This window comes from Polypterus senegalus, chromosome 1, assembly GCF_016835505.1.
Source record: "Polypterus senegalus isolate Bchr_013 chromosome 1, ASM1683550v1, whole genome shotgun sequence".
NCBI lineage: Eukaryota > Metazoa > Chordata > Cladistia > Polypteriformes > Polypteridae > Polypterus > Polypterus senegalus.
The window spans coordinates 287,748,675-287,772,531 of NC_053154.1; the positions used below are offsets into that span (position 1 = coordinate 287,748,675).

Consider the following 23,857-nt stretch of genomic DNA (forward strand, 5'->3'; position numbering starts at 1 on the left):
CAAGGACAATTAAGAATATACTGTATAATATAAGAAATTTGACAAGCAAGAGTTGGCCATTTAGTCCAGTCGAGTCCAGCTAGTTTAGGAGGTCTCTTTGGAAACTTTTAGTTTTGTATCTTTGGATTTTTAGGACTAGAACCTTAATTGTTGATTACTACATATTGGAAATCTTACTTCATCTACTTACATAAGAACATAAGAAATTTGACACGCAATAAGAGACCATTTAGTCCATCAAGCTCGTTTGTTTAGCTAATAGCTGAGCTGTCCCAATGTGTCGTCCAGATACTCCTTAAAAGTTGTCAGGGCTTCTGTTTCAGTTATGTGCCTTGTGAGTTTGTTCCTGATTTCCATAACTTTCCGCATAAAGAAGTGCTTCCTAGTTTCATTCCTAAGTCCACTCGCTGTTAGTTCACACTGTTATCCTCGAGTACGTGATTCACCGTTCAGTCAAAAGAATATACCTGGTTCCACTTAATCAATGCCTTTGAGAATTCTGAAGACCTGGATTTGGTCTCCACACAGTCTCCTCTGTTCAAAAATAAAATTAACCATCCATCAAACCTGCTTAAAGGAGTGCTCCACCCAAAAGGATTTTTTAAAGTGTTACTTACCCTGTGTATTTTATAGGGTAGAATTTTAATCTTTTGTTCTGATGGAGAGCAGAGTTAAAGAAGTTTATAATAGAATAGGCATCTATGGCGACTAATGCTGTACAATTGTAACCAAAATCAAAAACCATGAATAAAAAAGAAGATCTCACTTTACTTGTGTTGCATAATCCACATGTAATTTAGCCAAATGTATATTCAGAATGGGAAAAATGTGTGCATTTTTGCTAAAACATTGTTAGAAAAACATTGAAAAAATCACTGCAGGGCCTAAATGGGAAACAAATTCACATGGGATTGAGCTTTTTAATTGAAAATCTGCCTCTCCCCTCATTCATTGATCAAGAGCTCTGTTCTCCATGAAAACATCAGATTCAACAATTTTCTCAGTAATTACTACAAAACACACACAGTAAAAAAACATGCAATATTTTGGATGGGTTCCTTAAACCAATTTAGGATCACTGTGAGGCAGTGCATTTCCCTAGATCAGGGGTATTCAATTAGATTTTTCATTGGGCCAAATTGTCATACGGCTTTTGCCAGTGGGCCGCACATTTCCCTGTATTTCTTGTATTGTACCATTAATACAAAGCACCACTGCATTTTCAACATTTTTATTTAAATGAGTCAAATGGCATTAGAATTAACTGCTGGCTTCTAGTGCAAATAATAAAAACTGCAAAACATAGCCAGCTTTAGTTTTAACAGAAATCTGAGTCACAAACTCACAGTGACAGTATTTGCTTTTTGCTTAAATAAAATAAAGCCTAGAAAACAATAATTACAATTTCTTTATTGTGCAAATAAGAGCAAATATCAAAGTCACAAACTCACAGAAACAGTAATAGCAATATCATATTGTGCAAAAAAACAAACATAACTTTGAATGAAATCACAAACTTAAACTGCTGGCTTTTAAAGCATATAAAAGTAAACAAAAGTGTGTGTAGTCTTCATACTACAGGACATTTTAATCTATCTCTAATGAGAAAAGTGACGCTTCATTGACTGGGCAAGACGAGAAAAGTTAGGTTCATATGGGGTGACAGCAATTCTCAAACAATGATGCAGATGCTCATTTGTCAAGGAGATCCGATTGTCTGTTTTTATGGCATTCATGTGAGAGAAGGATGATTCACATGTATATGTTGATCCAAACATTGTTAACACACACGGCCAATTTTTTCACGTTTGGGAACATCTCTGGGACAATGTGCTTTATCCAAAGCTCTGTGCAGCCTTTTTCCTGAAGGACATCCTTTAATTCACATGATGCTTGCATTTCAATCATTTCAAGTTGCAGGGGACCTTCATCAATACCATGCAACTTTAGGAACTCTGCTGCTTTCGGGGAAGTATTGGGTGTGCTGGTGAAAGTGTTCCTCACAACATGCAGCAACTCTTTGGGAATGTCAAAGTCATTGAATCTCTGTGCAAAGTTGTGTTTCAAATGGTCTAGAAAGTCTGACATGACCTTTGTGACTTTACCACTTTGTGATGACTTGATGAAGCCACTGAGGGTTGGAAAGTGCAGCAGTCTGCTACTGAGATCAGATGAAAAAATATCCGGTTTATTTTGAAAAGCAGTTAGCATTTCAACAACATCAGCAACTGTTTTATCTCTCCCCTGAAGTCCCAGGTTAAGTACATTCAAATGATGAAGGATATCACATAAAAAACACATCTCAGACACAAATTTATCATCCAACATGTTGGTCAGAAATGTTTCAGCCTTTCTGTGCTTGCATTCACAAAGGAAAGTGATGATTTCTTTCCTCAGTTCACAGGCTCTCGTGAGTGAGTTTCCCTGGCTTAACCACCTCACATTGTTATGCAAAAGTAGGTCAACATGCTCAGCTGACATATCAGCAAGAAGTTTGTGAAACAGTCTGTGTTGGAAACTAGATGTTGATCTGATAAAGTTAATTGTAGCCATAACAGAATCCATTGTGTTTTTCAATTCACCACTTATTTGTGGGCAAAGGACACTCTGATGGATGAGGCAGTGCCGCCGACTTCATTTTTGGCGCAAGTGCAGACAGCCGTGCAGACAGTCCTTTGATCTTCCCTGCCATCGAGGGCGCACCATCTGTAATAAGCAGGTTGATACGCTCCAAGTCCAGTCCGTTCTCTTGAAAAAAATCAACAATCTTCTGGAAGAGAATTTCTCCTGTTGTATTCCCTTCCAGTGGTATGAATCCCAATATGTCCTCTTTGAAACAGTGACCATCGAAAAATCGCACAAACATACAAAGTTGAGCTACATCCGAGTTGTCTGTTGATTCATCCACAGCCAGAGATATGAAATCAGCCTTCCTCAGTTGATTAAGAAGAGTGTCAAAAACATCCGTAGCTAAAACGTCCACCCTTCTCGCAGCTGTTGTATCGGACAGTGGGATTGATTTAATCGAAGATATAACTTGCTCTTTCACTTTTTCATCCGTTACCACCTCCTCGACAGCAGTGTGTATGCATTCTTTTACTGTTTCAGAATCTGTAAATGGTCTTTTATTTTTAGTCAGTATCCATGCAATTCGGAGAGATGCTATTGTAGCTTTCTGTTGCAAAGTGCAGGTTCGGGTGAAAACCACACAACTTCGCTGGTAGTTTTGAGTCAGTGTCTTTATTTTTGTCTCTTGAGCCTCTGAGCCCGGGGATATTCATTATCAAAGTTAGTGTGAGTCATCTGGAAGTGCCTCCGCACATTGTATTCTTTATTTACCGAGCAAATGACAAGACAGACAAGGCACATGGGTTTTCCCTCAGCATTTTGTATGTGTGCATACTTATCAGTCCACTCGTTAAATTTTCTATTTTCGCTGTCAACCTTACGTCTCTTCTCTTTTGAATGTGACATGTTCGCTCTGTTTTAAACTGTCATAAACGTTCCATCAAGAGCGTAAACAGCTGCGCGTCCGTAAAAGTTGCAAAATGTTATAAACTGTCGCGCTTACAGTTAAGTCGCAGCTATTTAATAAATAATTTATTAAGAGGTATGTAGTCAGTGTGCCGGTCCAAAATGACTGATGGGCTGGTTCTGGCCCGTGGGCCGCCTATTGAATAGGGCTGCCCTAGATCATTGATTGCAAGTTCTGAAGGAGTCCTGGACAAGTTATCACACTGCCCCCATATAGAGGTGCTAATTAACCTAATTAAATAAGATTTGGATATGGGATGAAAATCCACACGGACACAGTGAGAAAATACAAACACCACAAAAGCAGTGGCCGCGTCCAGGATTTGAACCCATCATTATGGAGCTGAGAGGCAGCGGTGGTAACCTCTACTTTAAACAGCCTGAAGAATTAGCTGCTGAAAATGTCCATTCACTGAAGGCTACACCTAATCAGTCAGATGTTTTTTTACATGCTTCAAATGACCCATGCAGACCATGAAAACATGCTCCCCATTACTGCACTGCACCCACCAGCCTTCTATGTTGGCAGAGAGTAGGATGGATCCAAGGACTCAGGGTTTTTGCCACATCCTATTTCTTTCATCAGTGAGTTAACAGGAACCAAGATTCATGAAAACAGGCAATATTTTTGAATTGGATGTTATTTTTGCCACTTAGTTCACTAAAACCAAAACTTGTAATTTTCTTTCCTAATGAGTAGAGTTGATTGCTGAAACATGTAATATAGTTTTCTTCACAGTTAACATATTGTGTTCTTCAGTAATTTTCCTAGAAATTCACCTTGTGATGGCTTAGACAAATGTTTTTTCCCAGAGCCCCCTGATGCTTTGTGAAACAGTTATGCGCAGGACTTTTAAGCATATCACACATATGTTTCTACATATATAAAATCCAACGTCTGTCTATCTGTTTGTACCTGTATCTGTCTGAAGGGAGGAGGAGTATGGAGTCCGTGTACCTCTGCGTTTTGGAGCATAACTCCACTGGAAAAAAATGGCTGGCTGGCAATGATACTAATAATGTAAGATTTATTACTATTTACAAGGCTGTCTATTATCTTCATGGGGAAAAAAAGTGTGAAACATCTACACCAATTAAAAAGACCAAAAAATACAGCTTTGTCACTTCAAAGGAACAAGCCAGTCTCTTGCCACCGCCGTTTCATCTCATGGCTGACATGTGCCCCAAGATAGGAACTCTGTAAGGGTGATATTATATATGCAGTATATATATATTTTATTTATTGCTAGTTTGTGGCCATTTGTTGTATTTCGTTTGTGGTTATCATTCCAACTGCATCTTTTGCTGCCTCAATGCTCAGGTCAAATTTTTGGCCACAATAATCAGTTCAGTATAGTTGGCAGACGCTTCCCTAACCCCATTTCAAAACTACAGTGCCCTACATAATCTTTGGGGCATAGACACATTTTTGCTTGATTTACAACTTTGCTCCACAGTTTAAAATTACAAGTCAAACAATTCAGACATGGCTGAAGTGTACATTGCAGACGTTTGTTTTAAGGGTATTTCCATACATTTTGGTCACAAAATATAGAAACGACAACACTTTTTCTACATGGTCCCCCCATTTCAGGGCACCATAGTGTTTGGGACACAGCACAGGCAGGTGTGTGAAAGCAGTTATATTTAGGACTTTGTCGCATATTCCTTGCTTGCAATGACTTCTTGAGATCTGCGTTTCATAGATATCACCAGGGGCCTCATGTATAAACAGTGCGTACGCACAGAAATGTTGCATAAGAACTTTTCCACGTTCAAATCGCGATGTATAAAACCTACACTTGGCGTAAAGCCACTCACTTTTCCACGGTACCTCATGTCTTGTCGTACGCAAGTTCTCCGCTTGGTTTTGCAAACTGGCGGCACCCAGCGTCAAAGCAGTGCTCTGTTCCTGTGTGGTTACACCTTATTTTCCTGACGCGGCTTTATAAATACACTGAAACGAACCGCATATTGTTTATTAGTGTAACGCATCTGATTGTAATTAACTTGTAACAATATAATGGTCCAGGGAATGGCCATAGTATTCCAAATACCATAACTGCTTTAGTGTTGTTACCCTAACTGCACCTTCTTCTTTCAGCTGCTCCCGTTAGCCACAGCGGATCATCTTTTTCCATATTACTCTAACTGCACGACTCGGAGTATTTATATCACTGTATCTGAGTGTGAATCACAGCAGCTGCTGATCGGAAAGAGAATTATCGATATACAGCTTCAAGTACACGCTGTCTCAGCCCATGGCAAAATGTTTCAAAGCCTTTCTTGTACGGACCTCGCGGTTCAGGAACAGTTTCATCCCAAGAACTATAAATGCACTCAATCAATTGCTCCTTGTAGAACTGTTTGTACTTATAAGCACAATTACCCCACTGTAAACTTGCACTACAGTTATAATATCGCACAACCTGCACCACTTTATAAAGCGCGTATTTACATATGATGACGATATAATTTTTAAGGTGAAATGCAGCAAAATATGTTTATTATATTATACAGATAAAACTTTAACTTCATTTAAATAATCTATATTCTTCACTGGGAGTGTCGTGAAGGATAGAATAATTAAACATGTACTACGAAGATATTTCAATGTTCCCTAAACGTTTTGAAGAATCGGCGCTCTAAGCTTACAGATGGCTTAACTTCTATTACAGAGCTGATTGTGTGGCGATTGGGTATTTGGGGAAAGAAAAGCAAGGGCTGCAGTGGTGGCTACGCCAATATATATTGAATATAAAACAGAAAGAGAAAATAACAACACAGCTAAAAACGCAGAGACAAATTTCGGCAAAAGTTAAATGCTTGTGTCATGAGCACGAGGCGGCTATGCAGTGTCCGCAACGGACGTGGCCATCCACCGTGCATAAGCTACCATATTGACATAGGTGGGCGAAGGAGCCACTGATTCTTCCTCTGCCCAATGCCACCACAAGCCTAGAGCCGCCCCTGAGTACTGCTGCAATAAATTATTTCATTGAAGGTCGCACACAATCACTGCGCCGTGAAACTCATGTTTAATAACGTGCTTTAACTCCTATCATCATAAAAATGATATCACGTATACATCTCAGTATTTTAGTTATTCAGAGAGCTGTGATATTACGAATGTAGTGGATTCTGTGTCCTGTTGGAAGAAGAGAGCCGGTTTAAGAAGCAAGTAGTGATTCACACACACAGAGCACATAGAAGATCAAATACAAAACAAAGCATTTAACGTGCTACTTTAATTACGATGTGATTTGAGAAACTGGTTAATTAAAGATTTTAAGATGAAGTTTATGATGTTCTACTTTAATGACAAAATAAACTACGTGATTAAAGTGGAAATGTCGAGATTGAAGTTGACATTTCGTGCTTTTTCCCCAGTGTGTACCTTTTTTTTCTCTGTACCCTAATAAGCTTTCATATGACACTCAGACAGTGGGCTACAACTCGCCTTTTCACGGCGACTTTGATATGTGACTTCTTTTTTATTTCCGGAACTGTGCGATTTTGTGAACGTGAGCTTTCAAGATTCTCCAACACGCTATGTCACTCGATCAACTTTCTTTTGTTGATTATACCATGGTTTATTTGAACAAATATTATGCTTTTCCTTTGCCTCCACTTGGTATTCGCTGAAATTCTTATATTTTCCCCCGTGCTTTTCCCATTGTCTTTTCACAGAAGGCTGAGTTTAAGGGCGATTTATATTCATTTGCATATTCAAAGAGGCGTAATTCTGGGAGGAGTTGGGGCGTTACATAAAGCGCGTGCACGAGCGTTACTTTTCACGCTGACCGGGATTTATGTAGTGAAAGAACGTGAAAGTTGGAGTACGCACAGATTCCTGCATCTGGATTTTTCTATGCATACGCACATTTCGGCTTTTGTGCTTATGCCATGTTATAGTGCAAGTTCTACACACGCCGTTATACATGAGGCCCCAGGTGCTGAGGATCTTCTCTGGTGACACTCTGCCAGCCTGTAATGCAGCCTATTCAACTCCTGCTTGTTTCAGGGGCTTGCCTCCTTATGTTTTCTTCAACATATGAAAGGCATGCTGAATGGGATTTAAATCGTGTCACTTACTTGGCCATCTAAGAATTTTCCAGTTTTTGTCGCTAAGAAGTGGTTTGCCTCTGTATTTCTGTTCATGAAGTATTCTGCGAATAGTAGTGTCCGACACATCCACATCTTCCACTTCAAGACTGTTTCTGATCTGTCGTACAGGCATTTGGGGCTTTTTCTTTACCATAGTGAGGATTCTTCTGTCGTCAGCAGTGAAGGTCTTCTTTGGCCTGCTAGTCCCTTTGTGATTTCTGAGCTCAACAGTGTGTTCTTTCTTTTAAATGATAACCCAGTGTCACAAAACGAGACAAAGACAGATAAAGGGTTGGGGCAGCCACCCATATAATTTGGTATCCTGGCTGCAAAAAGTCGATTTTTAAAGCAACTAGCACTGAAGTGCATACAATGGAGTCCAAAACCAGACTGCGGGAGAAGGGAAAAGGGTAGGCTTTTAAAGGGGAAGACAGGAAGTGAGGTCATAAGGGTTGGGCACGTGTTCATTATTCATTGGATCAGGCCCGGATGTGACATCAGGGGGGCCGGAGCTGGTAAGGTCTGTTTCCATTGGTTCGGTCCCAGAAGTGATGTCAAGAGAGCCAGGTGGAGCCTCCCGGGTTTGGTCTACAGGGAAGTGAGAAAAAGAGTTAGTGCACTCTGGCACATCCCAGCATGCCTCAGAACTGCCTTCACTCGAGCCCTTTAGCTGCCTCCCATGCTCGCGTGCGTGACACCAGATAGTTGATTTAATTAATCTTAAGGTTTTACAGATGTATCGAATGGTTGTATTCATGTTTCTCAGCCTTATATTGGCTTCTTTGACTTTCAGTGGCACAGCTCTTGTACTCATGTTGAACAATGGCAACTACAGACTTCAAAGGTTATCTTAGGCCTGCACTAATGAAACAATGAAAAACACCTGAGGAATCACTTGAAATGTATGAAAATACCCTTAAAGTCTGCATTGTGCACTTTAATTACATCTGAATTGTTTGATTTGTAAGTTTTAAACTGTGGCATTGAGGGTAAGTAAAAAAAAAACGTGTTTTTGCCCCCAACATTACAGAGCGCACTGTAGTTCTTCTTCCCTATTGACTTTAGTGCATTGTGTGGAGTTGAGCGAAGTTCACAAACATTTCCATGATTCCTCTAAACTAAGCATAAAGCCACCTTCGTGGGATTTGCTCATCATTAATGATGAGAGCAGAACTACTGTAGATTGGGTTTTTGGCTGCCATAGATAATAGATATTAGCGAATTCTGATATGCTTTTTTAACGTATCAGTCTTGAACCCAGTCTTTAGCTGAATGGCTATGTGCTTTGGCTTACTGACCTCCATTGGCCACTTTGTTTAATAGACTACAAGGTCACGTTTGGGGTGATGACCCATAAACCTCTGACATTATATTAAATTCAAGAAGCAGCTTAAATCTTTAGCCCCACCCATCCTGCCTCTGAATTGCATTTATTATTTGCATACCTGTGATAAGTGGCTTTATAAATACATATGAGGCCATTACTGATTGAGCAGCAAAATGACTTGTGTAGCTAATAATCTGGCCTCAATTCAGTTTACAGTAACTTACACAATACACTTTAATTCAAAGCACATTAGTAATTGTAGCTGCGTTTTCTTTTTCCCAAAATTATCAAAGTTCTGCAGCTTCAACTCAAAAATGGGATTCAACAAAAGCCTGACGCGCAGAAATGATTCCACAGACAAAGTATCTTCGTTTTTTAAAGTTTAGTTAAGTTTTAAAGTAAAACAGTTTACACAAAAAAAAGGAAATTAAAATAGCAAAAAAAAGAGAAAAATTAATGTTAAGAAAAGTTCAATTATAGATTAATCTTGTTACATCTCAAATCGTTACTATTTACTTAATATTTCTGAACCATTTCAAAACGGTCAGAAAACTGTATGCTTATCCCATTTCTAAGCTTAAATGGGTCTTTCAAGTCCTTCTTTACTGGGACTTGTTCCAAACAAACTGAGCTTATTATCACACTGTTATTCAGTTATAGTAAGAAGGTTCTATCTCTTGTTAACTATAGGGGGAAAAGACTATACCATAAGCTATGACTATGAAAGACATTAATATTCTATTTAAATTAAGCAAACATCAATATGAGTTTAACTCAAAACTTTAACTTTCTAAGATTGGCTCTTACATTTCCGGCCCCTAATTGGCTATGCAGGAGCGAGACAATTATTTTACTTTACTTCAATATGAGCCAATTACTTTTACATTAACTATTCATTTCAAATCATTAGCAATAACACTGCAAACAAACATTTTTAAAAATTTCATATTTCAAACATTGGCTGTTTCTTGAAGTAGGCACAGTTTATTCACGGGTCTGTCCAGTGTGCTGGTTTTGGTCTGCACACAAACTCTTCTGACTGCTCCTTTGGCATCTGGCATTGTCTTGATGACTCGACCCATTACCCAGGAATTGCGAGGTGTAGCTTTATCTACAATTAGAACAACGTCCCCTGGTTCAAAATTTCTTCTTGGTGCAAGCCACTTTTGACGTTTTGAAGTATTGGCAAATACTCTTTTGACCATCTTTTCCAAAACAAATCGCCATGTATTGAATTTGTTTCCAGCGTCTTCTTGGGTATGGTTCATTTTCTGAAATGAGCTTAGGTGGTATTTCAGGTTTTGTCTTCAATAATAACAAGTGATTGGGTGTGAGTGGTTCCAAATCATTTGGATCATCTGATGTCTTCGTAAGGGGTCTGTTATTGAGTATTGATTCCACTCTACACATCATAGTAGGAAGGTTTTCATCATCGAGTGTTTGTTGGTTTAGTGTTGAATTTAAGATCTTTCTTATGCTTCTGATTTGTCTTTCCCACACTCCACCTTGGTGAGAGGCTGATGGCGGATTAAAAATCCATTTGATTTGTTCTTGCATCATGGCGTCACTGATTTTTGTGTTCTAGTTTTTAATAGCTTCTCGTAGCTCTCTTTCTGCTCCAACAAATTTGTTCCATTGTCTGAGCGCATGATTTTAACTTGTCCTCTTCTATCCATAAATCGGAGTATTGCTTGGATACAAGAATCAGTGTCTAAGCTATGTGCGATCTCTATGTGCGCAGCTCTGGTTGTTAGACATGTGAAGATTACTCCGTGCCCTTGACTAGACTTCTTCCTCTTTTGACTTGGAAGGGACCAAAATAATCAACTCCAACATTAGTGAACGGTGGTTGGTTTGATGCTAGGCGATCTTCTGGCAAATCTGCCATTTTTTGCTCACCTGCTTTCGCATTGTATCTTCTGCATGTTGTGCACTTTGCAATTATTTTTCTGATAGCTGAATTTGCTTGAGGTATCCAGTATTTCTGGCGTAATTGTGCGAGCACATAATTGCGCCCACAATGTCCGACGTTTATGAATGTGTTGCAATATGAGAGTTGCAATATGTGAATGCTTGTGTAAAATTGCAGGATGTTTAGCTTCTTCGGGCATTGCAGCTTTACAGAGTCTTCCTCCAACTCTTAATATTCCATCTTGTATGATCGGGTCGAGTTTATAGATTTGACTGTTCTTTTTAACACAAGTCTTTTCTTTAGAGCTTTTAATTCTTCTGGGAATTCTTGCTGTTGACTTAGACGGATAAGCTCTGTTTCAGCTTTGACTAAATCATCTAGAGAAATTGTACTTGGTTTTAAAGACCATTTATATTTTTTCATGTGTTTTGTGATGAGTGATTCTTGTTCTTTTGGATTACCTTTAGTCTGACTGGTTTCTAGTTGAAATGTTTTTCTTTCATTTCTTAAGTTCAGCAGTAAGTCTTTAAACTTGAGAAACCAAGCTACTGCTTTCTTCAAGCGATGCCAATCTGAAAAATAAGTGATTAGTTTGTTGATGGATTCGGTCGCCTCTTCTACTCTTGTCATGTTAACTGCACAAATTTTAATTTCTGGATCATCTTCAAAAAGTGAATCATTCAGTTGATCTGGTCTTTTTGGCCACTCACGTTCTGACTTCAATAAGAAATTTGGCCCATGTGACCATGTGGTGTTCTTGAGAAAGTTTTCTATGTTCAGCCCTCTAGAGGCTTGATCAGCGGATTAAGGACAGATGTGACATACCTCCACTGTGAAGGTTGTGAATGATCTCTGATCACGGAGATTCTGTTGGCAACAAAAGTCTTGAATCGAGTGCTTTCATTTGAGATGTATTTTAGCACCGTAGTGCTGTCAGTCCAAAATGTAGATTCTTGTAAAGGCATTTGAAGCTCACCTTTAAGCATTTTGTCCATTTTAACTGCCACAATGGCTGCTGTCAGCTCCATTCTTGGAATCGTGACCTGCTTCAATGGTGCAACTCTTGACTTGCCCATCAGAAATGAACAATGCTTTTTGCCCTCTTCATTGGTTAAGACAAGGTAGGTGACAGTGCCATACCATCTTTCACTAGCATCTGCAAAATGGTGCATTTGTGCTGTCTTTATGGTTCCAAACCCGGTAGGTTTGAAGCATCTGTTCACTTTATAGTCTGTAAGTAACTTCAAATCATCCATCCATTTTTTCCATTTCTGAATGTGTTTAACTTCTACTTCTTCATCCCACCCACATTTCTCTTTACATAAGTCTCTTAAAATAAGCTTCGCTGGCAATAAAGCAGGTGCTAGAAAACCAAGTGGATCATAAACTGAGCTAACAACAGACAAGATACCACGCCTTGTAGCGGGCTTGTTTTGTAACTTAATTTGAAATTTGAAACTGTCAGTTTCTGTGCACCACTGGATGCCTAGGGCACGCTCTGTGGGAAGGAGACTGTGGCTCAAATCTAAGTCCTTTTGTTCATGAGCTCTGTCTTCTTCTGGTATGGACAATAAAACTGCTCTGTTGTTACTCACCCACTTAGTCAAATGGAATCCCCCTTTGAGACATAGAGCTTGGAGGTCCTTTGCCAGCTTTATTGCTTGTTTTTCTGTAGTCACTGACCTTAAACAGTCATCCACATAGAAGTTATTGAGAACGGTGTTAACAGCTTCCTCAGGAAATGTATCTCTGGCATCTTCGGCTGTTCTCATAAAGCATAAGAAGCACAACTGGGTGAAGAAGTAGCACCAAAGAGATGTACTGTCATTTTGAATTCTTCTAGGTCTTTACTTAGATTACCTTCAGGCCACCATAGAAAACGTAAAAGATCTGTGTCTTTATCTGGTATCTTAACTTGGTAGAACATTGACTTAATGTCTGCCATTAAAGCTACTGGCTCCTTTCTGAATCTTGTAAGGACACCAATGAGTGTGTTAGTTAGGTCAGGGCCTTTAAGTAATTGTTCATTAAGTGAAATCCCCTGGTAGGTGGCTGTGCAGTCAAAGACTACTCGAATCTTATTTTTCTTTGGATGATACACACCATGATGTGGGATGTACCACACTCTGCCTTCATTACAATTCAGGTTTTTTTTGTGTACTTTAACAGCATAGCCATTGTCTATAATGTCTTTCATGAAGGCTTTATAGTCTTCATGGAAACCTGAATTTTGCTCAATTTTCTTTTGAGTCCAATAGCACGCTGTTCAGCAATGCAGCGGTTATTCGGCATTTTAAGTGATTCATCCTTCAAAGGCAAATTTAAACAATAGTGGCCACCTACCAGTCTTGCAGATTCTGAAGCTATGCGCATGAACTTGATGTCTTCCTGTGACATTTCCTCTTTTCCTCACAGTTGCGCTCTGGAAAATCTGTGTTATACTGTTGCAGCAGCATATCTTCAATTTCTGTTATTGAGACACGATTGATTGAATGTTTATGTGTCTTACCACTTTGTTTTGTGAGGTCGTCTATCTCTTTGTATGGTCCACCAACCACCCATCCAAGTGCAGTCTTCATAGCGTGAGGTCCACCTCTTTGGCTAGGTATGATTCGTGACTGCTTGAAGATTTCTGGATAGTTGATTCCTATTAAAAGATCAACTTCAGAGTCAATACGAGTTAGACGTACCTCTTTAAGATATGCCCACTTATCGATATCTTCTTGTAGTGGAATGCTTTCTCTGTTCACTGGAATGGAGACCTGTGTGAAGACCTTTGGCAAATCAATATATTTAACATCATTGAGACCACAGACTTGTAAATCTGATAAAACAGAACATTGGGTTAGCATTTTTGAATCATCATCGTAATTACTCATAGTTTTAGGAATACTTGCGTCCTTTTCCCTTGAAGGCTCAGTTGTCTCTGGAGCTTTTCAGTGCAAATTGTTACTGTACTGCCGAGGTCTATAAAGGCGTATGTTTCTACATACCTTTCACTTTTCTTGGATTTTACCTTAACAGGAACTACTTGCAGTCACATTCTTCTCCAGCCCCTGTAAAGGTACAAGTTCCAGTTTCGGTTTCGGTAGATGTTGCCACACTAGCCGTAGCTTTTAGTACTGCTCCACTGTCCCCTTGAATGTGCAGGATATCTGGGTGCTGTAAGGAACATGTCTGACATTTCATTCTCTCTTTACAATTCTTACTTAGATGACCCTGTTTGAGACAGCGAAAACATAAACCTTTAGATTTTAAAAGTCTATTCTTTCTTTATGTGGCAATTCTTTGATTTTTTACATTCGCAAGTATATGCAAATCACTGCAAAATGCACAAGGTTTTTTAAATGCACATGTATTTTTGACAGAGATTCCTTGAGTATCTTTTTGGGCTTCATCAGAAATATTGGTGGTGAAAATACTTCCTGATCTTTGTCCGTACTTCTGAGGAGACCTACTTTTGTCAGTTTTTTCTCTTTTCTCTATATTAGTATAGTCTTGTGAAACGGCACTATGTACAGGGTCTAAAAGCATTTCAGCTTCGTTACGCAAGAAAACAATTAGTTCAGGTATGCCAGGTCTTGTTTTATTTTCTCGAAGCCTGAAAGCATATCTCATCCATTCGTTTCTTAGAGAAAATGGAAGTTTCCCAAGTACTGTACGCACATTATGACTGTTATTGAATTCTCCACCGTTCCTGAATCATTCATAGTATTCATGCAAATTGAGAGGAAGTTAGAATAATCTCTCAGAGCCTCTCCATCGTTTTGCTTAATCTGCGCCATTTTAATGCTTTATTGAGATATCGTCTGCTACGAATAACTCATTGCCATAATATCTTTCAATCAACCTTCTGGCTTCTAAATAACCTGCATCTGGTAACATTCGTGAGCAGCCTTTAATCATTTCTTGAGGAGGACCTCTGGTGTACTGAATCAGATAATCCAATTTATCTTGAGGGTTTTGTAGCACATCCCCAACTGCATTATCAAAGGCCCTAATAAAATCTGCATAAGCCAATGGGTCGCCTGAAAATAAAGGGACCTGCCTAAGAGGTACTTCACCAGCTGGAGCAGGGGGTGCTGGAGCAGGCGTTGTCTTTTGATCAGTTAACGATTTTAACGTTTCATTGATTGCTTTACTACATTCGAGTTGGCCCTTCTGATATTCGACTTGGTTCCGCTAGCACATTTAGTATATCATTTCCAGAGCTCTGAGTGTCGGTTTTTCCAGATCTTCTACTTTAACTTTAAGTTGACGTAAGCGTTTCTAAGATACTATCGAGTGTCGATTGTTCAATCAGCACCGGCGTAGAAGGTAATGATGTGGTTTTCTGAGCTAAAGAGTCAAGTTTAACATCAAAAGTATGTTTTAATTGAGGTGACGTCTTTCTTTTTTTTGGCTTTGTACGACCCGTTCTTGAAATTGCATCTCTTCGAACTGATTTACTAACTGTTCATCAACTTTATGTGCTAACAGTCTATTTGCGTCTTCTAACCAAGCCGTAGTAGCGACAGTGAATTCATTCCATTTCTTATAGCGTTCGGTGAATGTCGTTTTCTGTTTCTGAATCGCTCCCTCCTTATTTAATATACAAAGTAGCTTTTCATGTAGTTCTTCTAGCTCTCTGTGTGTCGAACGAAAATCTCCAAATCTTTTTGCCACCATTAAGCGGTTTTCTGGAATGTTTTTAAGACTTTCGATCTCAGCTATGAACACATGAAGCTTATCTTCCCTCTGACTTATGTGATCTTTAAGATCTCTAATAATATTTTCTGACTTCGAGTCTGAACTCAGATCACTGCCGATCTCACTTGAGCTCTGTTTAGACATTGCCATGACAACTGTTCAATAAAATGACAGGACGTTTCCTGACAGCAGTTTCGTCACAATAGGGACGTTCCAAAGGCAGATTACTTTCTTGAAACAAGGTTCCAATCATCCAAAATGTCTTTTCCAAGACGTCATTTAATAATATCACAGTCTCTCAAATCTTCTCAAGGTGCGGCGACCTTGCTTTCATTAATGATCATGCGAAGATAGTAGATAATATCACAGTACCTTGTGAATGATTCAGTTCTTTTCTTTCGTTGACGAGTTCTGTAGCAGAAGTGTCTTCTGTTCTCGAATGGTAGATTCCAGTTCAGGCCTTAGATAGCAAGTTTTCTGACGAAGATGTAGCTGCGTTTTCTTTTTCCAAAATTATCAAAGTTCTGCAGCTTCAACTCAAAAATGGGATTCAACAAAAGCCTGACGCGCAGAAATGATTCCACAGACAAAGTATCTTCGTTTTTAAAGTTTAGTTAAGTTTTAAAGTAAAACAGTTTACACAAAAAAAAGGAAATTAAAATAGCAAAAAAAAGAGAAAAATTAATGTTAAGAAAAGTTCAATTATAGATTAATCTTGTTACATCTCAAATCGTTACTATTTACTTAATATTTCTGAACCATTTCAAAACGGTCAGAAAACTGTATGCTTATCCCATTTCTAAGCTTAAATGGGTCTTTCAAGTCCTTCTTTACTGGGACTTGTTCCAAACAAACTGAGCTTATTATCACACTGTTATTCAGTTATAGTAAGAAGGTTCTATCTCTTGTTAACTATAGGGGGAAAAGACTATACCATAAGCTATGACTATGAAAGACATTAATATTCTATTTAAATTAAGCAAACATCAATATGAGTTTAACTCAAAACTTTAACTTTCTAAGATTGGCTCTTACAGTAATTATACCAAAATGTAATTCAGAGAAAAATACAACAAAGTGTATTCAAATGCATAAGGTTCGATTTCAAATATGTTGTCATGTGTAAACAGTTCAATTAGATTTCTTACTTGCATGTTTGCTGCAGACAGTAACACAATATAAGCAGCAGTCAATGAATACAGCACTACACATTAGGTGCAGCACCATGTAATAGAGAGACACAAGAAAGACACAACAGATAGTCCCAGTCAGTTGCCAGTATGGGTAGCCTTATGATTTGATAACAGTCAGTCAGTTATCTTCCAGTGATCCTCAAAATCTCAAGGTGCTAATGGTCCACTACCTATAGTGAGAAAAGTGACTGCAGAGAGTGTCTAAGGTTTTTAGATTTTGCATTATAATGCAGCATGTGTTACACGTTCTGAACAGATGGCACCTGTGTGCCAGTAATATTCTGCACTGAATGTTACCACCCTCTGTAGTGCCCCAGTCCTTTTCCAGGAAGAATTGGCTCCAGTGTTAACCTATAGAAGATGATGAACACAGATAGGGACACCCCTCTTTGCCTTAGATGTCTAAGAATGTCACAGATACCCCTAAAGTAGTGCTGTACCTTCTTGAGAATAACTGAAATGTGTGGTGTCCATATCAGGTCATCAGTAATGTCAGTCAGGCAGTCATTTTCTAACCTGAATTGTCCTGAAAAGAGTCACTATGAGTGCGGGAGCCTACCTCAGCCAGCATATGGTGCAAGGCCAGGACAGGGAGCCAGTTCATTGCTGGGCGAACACACATGCACACGCAAACACACACACCACCAACACATTAGGGTTGATTTAGTATCGCCAATCCAACTAACTTGCATGTCTTTAGACTCTGGGAAGAAACAAAAGCACCCGGCAGAAACCCACGCAGACACAGGGAGAACATGCAAACTCCAAGCAGGGAGTGCCCGGGACACAAACCAAGGTCTCTCTGTACTGTGAAGCAGAAGTGCTACCTCTGCGCCATCATGCTGCTCATCATTAATGTGACTCCAAGAAATGAAAAGCTGCTAACTTTATACACAGCATTCATGCCAATGTACTGCAGATGGGACTATGATCATCCTCCTGCTAATCAACAGCTCCTTGATTTTGCTGACATTGAGGGTTAAACTGATATGACTGGAAGCAAATCACTTCTAAGTTAACCATTTCATCATTGTTGGTGATCATGCCCGCAATGGTGGTGTCATCATTGAATATAATGATGGAGTTAGAACTGTATCTAGACGCACAGTCACAAGTAAATAGGAAACACAGTAGAAAACTATACTGTTGGGTACCCTAGTTTGAGCATCAGGGCAGACAAAGTGATGCAACCAGTTCATACATACTACAGTCTGGCAATGAAGAAGTCCAAAGTGGAGTATATACATTGTGGACACCAGGGGGCACTTCAGCGCCCCGGACAGTCAACACAAGCTGGCTCAGATACAAGCATAAAAAGCAAAGAGTCCTTTATTGTGGGAAACTCTTCCCCAGGCGTTTCCTACCACAGCCTCAAGTATGCACATGCACAATCCAATGCAACTCTTTTCTTCCTCCTCTCTCTCTCTGTCACTGGTCACTGCCTCCACCACTCCTCCTCACAAGTGTTGTCTACCTTCCTCCTGGCTCGTCTTCTTTTACGCAATCCCTGGGAGTGCTTCCTGTGATATGATGCTGCAGCTCCGAAGCACTTCCAGGTGAGGTTGAAGCCCTACAGAGTAGGAACTCCCAAATTCCACAAATTCCCCTTGTGGCTGCCCCCAGAGGACCCAACAAGGCTGTCCACCGGGAACTACAATACTGTACTTGGCATGCCTTATGGGCACCTGAGCAGGGATTCAAGCCTGGGCCTGCTGCCATCTAGCACCCTGGGGTAGACAAAGCCCAGTATAAGCTGTCTGCCCTTGTCTTTCCATCCTAAGGACGTTCTGGTTGGGTAAGGATGCTGACTGTCCCTGACAACATGCTATATATAACATACCTGATAAACTTTGTGACAAATAATATAAAGAAAAACAAAGCCTTTGATTAGTACTCATAATCTGATAATCTTGATAAAAGGCACAGTAGAGTCAGCAGGAGTATGGCAGGTAGGGGAGACTTTTGGTTCTGAGGTACTGGTCCAGCAAGCACTTATTAATATGGGGTGTCATTGTTGGTGGCCACTCTGGACAACATTCAGAGAGTTACCCTAAAATTCACTTCTTTGAGATGTGGGAGGAAGCTGGGACTCCTGTAGACAATTCACAAGAACACAGAGAGACTGAGCAGACTTCATGCAGAGTAGCAAGGCTTGGAACCGAAGCCCATTTCCTGAAGCTGAAAGGCAGGATCTAAAAAGAAAACGATGAAAATTTAGAATTTAGTACACTTCACAATTAAAATTTGTGTGAGTTTTATTTTTCTTTTGAAATGCAATATTGTATTGGTTTGAACAGCATGTGTAGGTGTAGTCCGCCTTATAACCTTTGGCTTGAATAAATTTGCATCTCAGCAGGTTATACGTCTTCATTTATGTGTTTTCTTTTTTTTTTGTTTTTCATTCTGTTACTTTAGCCTTGAAAATCCATGTGTCTGAAAACACTGCAAAGATTCTCAGAGAGCTTGGGCAATATATATTAGAAGAAAGAGGGGAGATTCAAATAAAGGTATAAAGTATACATAGGAAGCCTTTTATATTTTACTAAAACAAGATCAGCAGATAATCAAAAGGGCCTTATTTAATTGTACATAGCCATTGTGATTTGGTATAGCAGTTGTGAATGTGCTTTTGGATTTCAGTAACTGTGTTATATAACAATTTAAATAGTTTCAGGTAATGCTGAATAATGTGTTTCACTAAGACATGTGCTACTGCTCTGTTTACAATGTGGCCAAGGATAACCTCTGCTGGACAACAACAGCATGAACTCTTTGCTGAAGAAGAGCATGTTGACCCCAACACACACAAAGCACCAATGACAAACTAATTGAATTCACTCACTAGCTTCACTACCCATATAGAAAATGGTGAAAATGACTTTAGAATAATCCTTTATGCCTGATCCTTGACCTGTTTCCAATTACTCTATAAACATCTAGGGTAGCATTCTGTTCTGGCTACTGCTGCTGCCTCATGGTCCCAGTGTTGCAGTTGGGTTCAAGTTCTGTGCCTGGTCATTGTGAGTGTGGAGTTTGCATGTTTTGCTGGTGTCTGCCAATGTTGTTTTCAACCTACACCCCAAAGATGTCCATGTTAGATCATTTGTCAATTCTAAATTAGTGTGAGTGTGGATGTATGAGTGAGGAAGTTCCATGATGGTGTGGGTTTTCTCCAGTACTGCTGGACATTCACATTAAACAAGCAAAATGAATACTAAGAGTTGGGACATCATATTTTCATTTATTTGTTTTCTTTTACTTTGTTGTGGGTTTATTGAGGCTTTGCATATCGGGGAATATCAATACATTGGTATTTAAAGTTAATAATTTAATTACAAGTTATTAGAATTTTATTATCATTCATTTTTAAGTGTGTCACATTACTATTTTGTAGTCTCTGCATTTGTTTTCATTGTGCTGCTATTTTGTTAGGAGCTGCCTCACAGGGGGCACCGTGCATCACTTCACAGATGTTTAGCTTTGTAACCCCTTCACAGCCCTCTCACAGCGTCCGTGATTACGGATTCATCCCTCAAACAACTTCAGTCTAGGGCTCTTAGTATTTTATATTTTCTGGGTCGTGACTCATAGCACCCCACTTCTTGAATTTGCTTCGGTCTTGGTGACAACATGGTTTCTGGTTAATGCCACCTAGGCAATCCATGTTTCAGTTATTACAGTCTAACTCTTTGGTTTTTGACAGTGGTTCCTGTGAGTCTTCGACATTGAATCTTATTACAGATTCTCTAAAATACTTCCATCTCATGGTCTTGTTAACACTTGTTGTGGTTCCCAACATCCCAATGACTGGCATAACAAAAGTTTGTGAAATTTAATTTTTTAGGAGTATTCAGGTCTACTTAATTTATAAAACAAAACCAAAACTGTCAGCTCTTTAAGAATTCCACATATATATCTTCTCAAACCTGCTTAATCTTGTCTAGGGTCCCTGGAGCTTATGCTGATAGCAAAAGGCAGAAATCATTCTGCATGTCACCGTCCATTACACTTAAAGTTCAGAGTCGCAAATAATGATGAGTGAAACAGTAGAGTTTTACAACATTGCCTCTAAAATTCACTTTGCACATGATTCACAATTGCGAAATATGAAACTCCCTAAAACGAGATTTTTATGGTGGACAGTAATAAATATCCCTGCCGAAACTGCCAGTACCGACCTCCTGTTCCACACAATATCAGTGCACTGCTTTCCTGCTCATTCATGACACCATTTAGTTAGGGCTCAGGAAACACCATCTGTGCTCAGTTTTCTCAACACTGTAAGCCAATGGTCCGTTGCCACATACCCAGGATAATGGATTTTAGCAGCAATAAGTGCTTGCAGATATTCACTCTCAAAACTTGATTCTTCCATAATAAGCAGCTCCATGCTTTTACAGGAGGAGAAAAAAGTCTACAAATGATATGAAAATACTAGGCTGACCCGCCTTTTAAGTTGACCACTTCTTAAGACAATTCAATATGTGGATTAATTTGATATTTTATACAAACTCATTAATTTGGTTATATTGCATTTGAGTGGTATTACTTTAATACTCGTAGTTTCTGTTATTTTTATGATGAAACTTAAACTTTTTTTCTATATTGAGGTCACCCTTTTGAACCCCACTGATATTTACTACGCGGTGAGGCATTTGTACTCCATCAACATTAATTATTTCCAGAGACATAATTTTGTCTATTTTACCAGCGCATCGCGCACAAAAGCAAGGGAACAATGGGTGCACCAGAACTCTGCTCACATCATGTCACTTCGTACCGCAAGCTGCAAGTAGTAAGTCTGTGATAAGCAGAATACCGCTACGCTTTCCACTCATGGGACGGAAGGACAATCCCAACCGCTTTTATATAGTAAGAAAGAAGAAGAAGATATCGCACAGTCTGGAGTAGAAAATCATCTTTTACCTGGAAAAATGAAACTACAAATCCCATCGTGCATTGCAAAATGGATGGGGCGTGTGTGAAACTCTGCACCTGCGTAGCACTCATGGGACGGAAAGACAATCCCGACCGCTTTTATATAGAAGGATATGTGAGAATGCCATAAATTTCATACGTGGAGAACCACAATTTGTTTTACTATTTTTTTTTTGATTTGCAAAGTGAAACTCCAATTTTGTGTAAATCATTTTGCTGCTCACTAGCTGCAATTAGCATGCTGTATGTCTGGGGATATTTGAAGAAAACAAGAAGACCATGCAGTCTGCACAGAGCCAACAACCAGACACAGGATTCAAATCCAGGATGCTAGATCTGTGGGACAGCAGCAATCAGCACTGCACCACTCTAATTTGGTCTCATCAGCCCGTATTCAGATACTGAGAAATAAGAAGCAGTGAGCAGTTAAACAGAGACTTCATTAAGACACACAAATCAGCCTTTAACTTTGAGACGCCGTACTGGCACTGTGGACCCCTGAGAATTGTGCGCGATAGTCAGGCATCAGAATGTGTTATTTACTTTTCCGAGCATTTATTGTAAATCTTTCATTTGTTGTAAATTTTTAGTCTATTCATTTCTTTCATTTATTAAGGTTGAATATTTTAAAGGAATACTCCATCCAAAAATATATATTTTTATATGCTGCTTACCCTATAAAGTTTGTAGTGGTTACTAAAAAAAAGATTAATCTCATGTTTTTGTGGGGAAAGGAACTAACAATATTTCTGATACAACGGATATTACGGCCCACCGGTGTATAAATAGGCTGCACACAAGTGTGAGAGAGAGGGAGACAAAACGCAAAAAACTAAACCAGCTAAATAAAGACAGACTCCATTTATTGTCAAAAAGGGAAAAAAAGACTCACAATATGGAGAAAGTTACATAAAACAGAAACAAGGCAGGAGAAGAACACTAACTTAGCTATCGAGCTACACAAAGTTTACACAGCTAGATACATACTGGCCACATTTATCACATAGATGGCTAGCTTACAACAATTACATTTCTTTAATAAGCAATAACCGCTCCGCCCCGTCCCGCCACGCCACGCCATGCCACGCCATGCCACGCACACATGCCCCAAGAAGCTTCTTTTACAATCTACACCCCACTCACATCTCAGGTGATTTCTGAACAATGGGCCACTCAGTAGGTGGGTAATTAGGGCAGGACTCACTTAAGTCATCAGCACCAAATTAGAGTAGAGCAGGGGTGGCGAACTCCAGGCCTCGAGTGCCACAGTAGCTGCAGGTTTTCTTCCTTACCATCTTCTTAATTAGTGACCAGTTTTTGCTGCTGAGTACTTCTTTTAATTAACTTCACTCAGGCCCCATAGTTGTTTCTTTTACTTTAATTAGCAGCCAAACAATAATGAGACACAAAACAAGCCACCACATGACCAGCTCCCCTGTGCCCATCACACAGTATCTCAAATTAAAGAGAGGTGATGGTCTTGGTAAGGTTAATCTCTTAGGTCACCCAAACATTTTGACGGTGCTCTTAGAAAGAACAGAAAATCAACAGTTTTCAAAATGTCTGCAGTGGCATGGAATTAAATAACGGGTTTAATTATCAGCAAGAATTGGCTTCTCATTAAGAAAGTGATCGGAGTAAAATTAGTTGGAGTTTGAAGCCCCAGTTTAGCTGGTCATCTATTAGCTCGTTTCACATCTCATTTCTGCTTGGCTGTCATTTAATGAATGAAAGAAATCAATTCAGAGGGCTGAGCTCTTCTATCAGGGCTATTAAAGCGATGGGGAAAAAGTTAATTAGCAGTGAAAGCTGGTCACTGATTAGGAAAAGGGTTAGAATGAAAACCTGTAGCCAATGTGGCCCTCCAGGCCTGGAGTTCATCACCCCGGAGTAGAGTTTAACAAAAAGAAGATCTAGAGCAGGGGTCGCCAACTCTGGTCCGGCAGGACCACCATGACTGCAGGTTTTTATTCTAACCCTTTTTTAAATGAGTGCCCTGTTTGTGCTGCTATTTAACATCTTGTGAATTAATTTTAATTGAATTGCTTTTTTAAGATTTGTTCCCCTGAATTTCTTCATCGTTACTCTGAATTGCTTCATTTCTTTCCTTAAATGGCACCCAAACAGAAATGAAATGTGAGGTGAGGGAGCCAGCAG

The 23,857-nt window shown here is 39.4% G+C and overlaps 1 protein-coding gene across 1 annotated transcript in view; it reads left to right on the forward strand.

The window, feature by feature from the left end:
- Nucleotides 1-23,857, forward strand: part of gucy2g (guanylate cyclase 2g) — a 149,357-nt gene that overhangs the window by 113,957 nt on the left and 11,543 nt on the right. The window contains exon 20 of the mRNA XM_039736268.1: nt 19,178-19,269. Within this exon, the coding sequence (XP_039592202.1) occupies nt 19,178-19,269 (92 nt within the window). The remainder of the gene's footprint in view (nt 1-19,177; nt 19,270-23,857) is intronic.